Source organism: Lipophrys pholis (genome assembly GCF_963383615.2).
Source record: "Lipophrys pholis genome assembly, chromosome: 17".
Lineage (NCBI taxonomy): Eukaryota > Metazoa > Chordata > Actinopteri > Blenniiformes > Blenniidae > Lipophrys > Lipophrys pholis.
This window is the reverse complement of record NC_137643.1, coordinates 11,667,928-11,674,812: the sequence shown is the minus strand read 5'-3', so window position 1 is coordinate 11,674,812 and position 6,885 is coordinate 11,667,928. Positions and strand designations below refer to the sequence as shown.

At 40.2% G+C, this 6,885-nt stretch overlaps 1 protein-coding gene across 1 annotated transcript; it reads left to right on the top strand.

Annotated features, from left to right (window-relative positions):
• The first annotated feature begins 382 nt into the window (after positions 1-382).
• ctss1 (cathepsin S, ortholog 1) lies at positions 383-5,651 on the top strand. The gene is made up of 8 exons (XM_080485381.1): positions 383-526; positions 1,466-1,586; positions 1,674-1,796; positions 2,674-2,826; positions 2,907-3,131; positions 4,183-4,348; positions 4,716-4,821; positions 4,903-5,651. The coding sequence occupies exons 2-8, from the start codon at positions 1,467-1,469 to the stop codon at positions 5,000-5,002; spliced, it is 993 nt and encodes a 330-aa protein (XP_080341507.1). The 5' UTR covers positions 383-526; position 1,466; the 3' UTR covers positions 5,003-5,651.
• Positions 5,652-6,885: the final 1,234 nt, after the last annotated feature.

Here is a 6,885-nt window from a genome sequence, read left to right as displayed (position 1 = left end):
CCTTCTTAAAATGAATTTAAGATGTTTATGTGGAGGTAAGTCAGCAATGAGAGCGGATTTACAGTTCCTAACTCTGAAAAATAAAACATTTTAGTCATTTATGAATCATCGGTATGTTTAAAGTCACCCTGGTTAAATTAGATTACCATTATTGGCAGTACACTGCGGTCTGTGCTTTCATGTTTGGTTTAGTTTAAAGTCCAACAAGCTGAAGAAGTCTGGGCTAAAACAAAGGTCCGTTTATGGCTAAACTTTTCATTCCACTCATATTTTCTATGCAAACAGTTGGATTAGCACACATTTTCATAATTAAACTCCTCTCTCTGGCGTTTTGTGCTGGAGGGGCGTTTTGAGCCACTGCTGCTGCTTCTAAATTAGATTCACATGACGAGTCAGAGAGAAAAGTGAATGCCAGGAAACTAAACTTCCTCTTTAAAGTGTGAACATCTACTGGTCCGGTAGAAAACAGACGCATTTTCCACCCTGGAGAGAACAACAAGTATTTTCTTTGTCATTCTGAAAGAAGGTAAAAACCCTCATTTTGTGTTTGCCGTAATGAAGTTAGGCTTCTCAGTGACGTGTGAATGAAAAGAGTGTTGGAGAAGAGATTTGCTGAAGAAGATTTAAGATAACAGTAACATGTTTGAACATTTCCTTTGAGAGGTGACAAAAACCTGGAGAAAAAGAAATCACTATTAAAATTAATAATGCTAAAATCAATTCATCAGTCGTCATCTGCACCGTCATGTTCAGTGCCAACTAAGTCAAAAAGTGTTGTGTTGTGATAACGACTCTTATTTTTTATCTGGATTCACTGTCAAGATACTTTTAAAAAATATCAACACTGCGAGGGTTTATACTTTTTGTGCATTTTATATTTAGAAAGTGTGGTATTTCTCTTGTTTGTTTGTTTTAAGATTTTAAATAATATGATGTTTACCAAGTGAAGATTGAAACAGACGTAGATCTTCTTGATGAAGTGTTGTCCTCAGGATTTTAGAATGCACACGCATCATATCGGCTGACACTCAAATTCATACTCACCAGCTGCTTCATAAACAGGCATGTAATCCTGCTCAGTTATTAATTCTGCCTTTACAACAACTTATAATGTAATAATACAAACAGATGGGGTTGAAATTAACAAACTATTCTGTTTAAACTTGTAGGCTTGCAGTGCTGTTGTTACACACTTGTATACATGAAAAGGATATAGTGTGTTAAATATGTGTGTAAAGATTTGTAGCTTATAAATAAACAAGAAGTGTAAGATAATAAAAAACTTGACTAGTTGGTTTTTTTGGGCAAAAAGACATTATTAGTTTTGTTCGTTCTCTTTTTTGAAATGAATGCAGAAAAAAATGAATGATCAAGTTTAGAGTTGTAGTTTCTGGTCTTCACGTCTTTTCTCGACAAAGATCATTTGATCAGATGAAGTGATCAGTTTATGTTTCTTCTGTTACAGGATGAACGTTTCATGTGCTGCTCTGCTTTGGGCCTTTTTGGTTCGCTGTAGCTCGTCACCGTCCTCAAACAGAGCCTGGGAAGACTGGACACTTGAACACCACAGACTTTATAGTAACGAGGTGGGACAAAGGAGAATGAAGAACAAAAAAAACCCCCAACGTCACACGTGACCACACAGTTCAGATCACTCTGCATTTGCCTTTCAGACTGAGATCGACTTCAGGCGAGCAGTTTGGGAGAGGAACGTGCGCTTTGTGATGAAGCACAACCTGGAGGCCTCAGCGGGAAAACACAGCTTCACATTGGGGCTCCACCATCTGGCAGACATGGTAATGGAACATTCAAGGAAAAAGGATCAAGTACTGAGACTTGAGAATCAATCAGAAATAATTGAAATGCATTCATGACGCGACACCTCACTCCAAGTCGTTCCAATTAACAGGGAGAAAACTTAAACTCTATCGTCCATGTTAGGGTGGCGGGGAGCGAGTCACACACTGGACCGGTTTCAGTCCATCACAGGGCAAACATAGAGAGACGGACAATCATTTACACTGTTTATGTCTTTCAGGAAATCAAAAAATAATAATTTAAAATGGAAGAAAACCCAGCCAGGGATCAAAACATGATCTACTATCTATACAGTTTGTTCGAACACAATCACAAGCAACACAACAAGCTCTGAATCCAGGTTCAGTAAAGGAAACTAGAGAAACACAAGCATGACTCCCTCCCACCGCAGTGACGGTCCCTTTAGAGGTTGTCATCAAAAAGATGGATAATCCTGAGTAGAAGGGCATTTCTACGGTGTCACGAGGAGGAGGAGGAGGGTTTTTGCACAAGAGGAAGGCCGAGCAGCGAGGCATGGATGGGTGTGACGAGTACAACTCCGCAGGAAACTGGCAGAAATGTTTGGGACTCACACAAGCTCTTGGCCTGCTTTCAGAGGACAGTGTGTTACCCGGTGTTGCCTCGTGGAATTTCAGAACGCAGCTCGAGTGTTTGTAATCTATATGATATGAAAGACAAATTTACCTTAAGGTGTGCATTTTGAGGCTAAAGGGGACTACACAATTCAAGATGGCCTTCAACACACAAATATGTAGAGAACATACTTCAGTAAATTCCAATGTCATGAGGTTCAGAGAAGCATCGCAATACAGACGCGTTCACTAACTTTCGGGCGCTTTATTCGTTTCTGTTAAGACAGTGGAGGAGATCAATGAGAAGCTCAACGGGCTCAAACAGGAGGAGGCTTTTCCCTTCAGAAATGGCACTTCCAGCGAAGCGAGTGGCTCACGGATACCAGAGAGTCTGGACTGGAGGAAGAAGGGCCTGGTTACTCCTGTCAGAAACCAAGTAAGAACAGCCATCAAAATATAGAAACTAGAATGATGAAGAAATGTGTGGGTAAACATGTCTTTTATTTGCTTTTAAAGGGGCCGTGTGGGTCATGCTGGGCCTTCAGCTCTCTGGGAGCTCTCGAGGGTCAGATGAAGAAGAAGACGGGTATCCTGGTGTCTCTGAGTCCACAGAACTTGGTGGACTGCAGCACCAGGGAGGGAAACCTCGGCTGTAGAGGAGGCTACATTTCCAAATCCTACAGCTACATTATCCACAACGGCGGCGTGGACTCGGAGGACTTTTACCCCTACGAACACAAGGTCAGGCTGAGCACACAGTCTGACAGTGCTTAATGTCAAATTAATATGGTGCTACTTCCTCTTTCTCAGTTTCTATTGTGATTCTTTTCTTTTTTACTCTTTCTGGTTGGAGCATTATTCTGGCCTGGATGTGAACTAATAATAACATACACTGAATTCCTTAAATCTTTATGTTAAGACAACCATGTCAAAACATAATGTGTCAAACATATACATTTGTTATCAGCGGTGGTGTGAGAATTACAATTTGCATAACACTGCGTGCACTCTACATATTCAGTGAAACTGCGTATGTGAGATGCAGACAATATTCTGTGGAATATCTGCATTCATATGAATATTTCACCGTATATTGTACAGGGTATTATGAATTACATTGTACTTTAGATAGAAAGTAAAATCTACAATCAGGCTTCTTTTCTTGTATGAGAAATCAAACAACTTCGGGATTTCAAGTACAGATTTTCATTTACAGATGTTTTCCAATCGGCCTGCAGGTCATTTTGGCCATGAACAGCCACAGTGAAGTTCTCAAGACAGAACGCCAATGGACTATTATTTTTGACAGAGCAGCAACAACCACGAGCAACATGCTTAGCAGACCAACAACCAGCATATTTAGCAGAGCAATAACACCTATGGTGAAAATATTAAGGATATTCATGTTTAACAAAGCAGCAACACCCACAAACAGCAAAACTCGGCACATGATCCTGTTTAGCAGAACAGCAACAATCATAAGCTGCGTATTTGGAAGAGCAACAACTATTACAAGCTGCATGTCTCATAAACGGAGCATCTTTAGTGAAGCAGCCACATGTTTAACACGGTGGTGAGCTGCAAGAACCAGAAGCTGCTCGCTCTGAAGAGGAGCGTGTTTAGCGTCTGCAAAACATACTTATACTTGTTTCTCAATAAGCCTGTTCAGCAGAGCAGCAAGTTCATCAAACCCCAAGAGCAGCAAAGTTGGTCACATTATCATATTAAACTTCAAATTCTAGTATCAAAATCGCTTGATACATTCGCCTGCCATTTTCTTTCCTGTTTGTAGAATGGGAATTGCCGCTATTCAGTCAAGGGAAAGGCTGCATATTGCTCTAAGTTCCACGTCCTTCCACGAAGAGATGAGAAGGAGCTGCAGGCTGTGGTGGCGTCAGTGGGACCAGTCGCTGTGGCTGTGAACGCCAGGCTGGCGTCTTTCCATTTGTACAGAGGAGGTGAGGCTCATCGGTCTCCGATATGTGGGTTTTATTAACGTATTCCTAATGAGGAGCTTGGAGCTGTCACGTCTGGCTCCAGTAATAACTCAGAAATGTGTGCAAATGAGCCGAATGAAATCGGTTGTACGTCATTCGTGGGTGAAGAGTCACAAACACATTTTCAGTTTTCCATTTCTTGTTTTCGTTTGAATATCTTTCGAAACTTCTTAGCACATCTTAGAAAGATACGTTGGAATTCATGACCTAATAGTTGTAAAACTGTTGAAGTTCCCTTCAATCTGGGACTTTCCCAATTGAAATGCTGAGTATAGATATTTGGAATTGAGTGTCCGAGTGATTGGTTCGAAATGTGTGCGTCTTGCAGGTTTATACAATGTACCCCGCTGCAACCCAAAGTTAGTAAACCACGCCGTCTTGGTGGTGGGTTACGGCACGGACGCAGGACAAGACTACTGGCTGGTGAAAAACAGGTGAAGTCGTCTCTCCTGGACAGACGATTAGAAGGTGCTCCCTGTGCAATGTGTTCAATCTGATGTTAACTGTGGTTTCAGCTGGGGGACGGCGTGGGGAGAGCAGGGCTACATTCGCATCGCAAGGAACAAGAATAATATGTGTGGCATTGCCAGCTTTGCAGTTTACCCAACCCTGTAAATAAAAAAAAAAACCTCCCAAAGCATCTTGTTCAATTTAAAATCAGAGGTCCCATCTTTGTTGGTTTTTTTATTTTTACTGCCGAACCTGCACTTGCTCAACAGTCAAACATGCTGACCCCCCCCCCCCCCACCCCCCCCACCCCCACCCCCATAGAACAGCCAGGTACTTTGTATATTTGTCATAGTGAGCTCTAGTCTGTTTATTTAAATAGTAATATTTGTGCTGTAAGCTACTCATGTTAATGAATTCAATACAAGTCATAACAATATGGGGGGAAAGAAATTTAAACAGTTAATTTTGTACTGTGATGTAATTAATTTTTCTTGTTTTAGAGATATCTAAATAAGGTCAACATCGATGAGCATTTATCAAAATAACAGACGGGTTTTTGTCAGTGCAGTGTAAAAATGTGTTTTCATTCTAACATCCCTCTGTGAAGTGGCAATAATAACAATAACCAAATGTGATGTATTTGCGGTTTTGTGCAAAAAAGAAATTCCCTCTCACCTCCTTATTTGCATTTGAATTCTGTCACTCGTTCGTTTGTTTGTTTGTTTGTTTGTTTGTTTGTTATCGTCTGTAAAAGGGTATGTGTCTGTCCAAGCACTTTGTGAGCCTCCTTTTTAAGAGGTTGAATAAAGCAGTGAAAAACATGCTTTCTGGTGCTTTAACTTAGTTAATATACTTTCTTTAGTTGTTTTTTTTGATTTTTCAACTCTGGCCTGACAGTGAGGGCTTATCAGTATCTTTATGAGGATGATCAGAATATGTAGACACTTCCAAGTGTGACTGATTACAAGTTGGTTTACAAACTGAATTTTAAGCCATTTTCGTATTTAGAAATACCAAGAAGCAGCACAGGGTTTAAGGAGTTTTGTTAATGAGGGAAATTCAATTTTAAAAGGCCATAACTATGTCATCCTCTCCTTTAATCGTCTTCTCCGCACTATTGTCAAATTAATCTGTTCACGATTATGTCTCACCTTTACGTTTACACGGTATGATGTGAATGATAAGATTCACCCAAATTGGTTACAATTATTGAAAGAGACGTTCACTGTGAATTATAAATAAAGGTGCCAGGATTTAGTGGAAATATTTACTGTCACACCCTTTTATTCAGATTATTCAACACAATATTCTCATAAAACATGAAACTGAAACTGTAAAGTTCACATTGTGTCTACAATAAACAGAATACATAATCAGTTAACTAATTCAAGGGAGAAAACAATTACATGCAGATACAAAGAAAAGTAGAATCAGTGAACAGGGCAGCTTTCAATGTCAATAATTTGACTAAACAAAGTAAACAGGGAACAGAAAATCATGCAAGAGTAAAATAGGAAACTAAAGCCAGTGTTACAGGAAGCAGCAGCAATAATAAAAGTATCTTCTTTTTATTTTTATTTTAATTGTACAGAAATAATCCCTTGGATGAATTAGTAATCTATTCAGTGTACACCGATAGATCATGTCGAAGCAAAACAGCCAATTAAAGCTGCAAGCAGCGCTGGACAGGTCCTCGCATCCCTGCTAGTCAGAGATTGCAAGCATGTCCCCCCATGTGGCGCTGCGACTGACAGGGTATGTCCCTTTTTGACCTCTCAGTCATTTCTAAAAGACGGAAGTACAACGTATAACAAGTTGCATTTGCTGTACATATGACTGATTTCATTTCATGTCAGAATACAGAAAAAGAAAAAATTATTTTGCAGTTGCCATACTACCCGTTACCATGGAAACATCAACCCATGTAGGCTTACTCATGACAACCTCGCCTTTCATTCCTTGGATGTCATGTCACGGCAGAACCACACATCAGAGCCTGTGACGCCACTGAACGGTCTGCATGCAGGACTGCCTGAACGAGCACCATC

What these genes read in the sequence shown, in the direction of transcription:
- ctss1 (XM_080485381.1), top strand. Translation starts at nt 1,467, where the DNA reads ATGAACGTTTCATGTGCTGCTCTGCTTTGGGCCTTTTTGGTTCGCTGT. An exon ending in TTACTCCTGTCAGAAACCAA is followed by an intron (nt 2,827 to 2,906) that starts GTAAGAACAGCC and finishes TTGCTTTTAAAG; the next exon opens with GGGCCGTGTGGGTCATGCTG. An exon ending in TTTCCATTTGTACAGAGGAG is followed by an intron (nt 4,349 to 4,715) that starts GTGAGGCTCATC and finishes TGCGTCTTGCAG; the next exon opens with GTTTATACAATGTACCCCGC.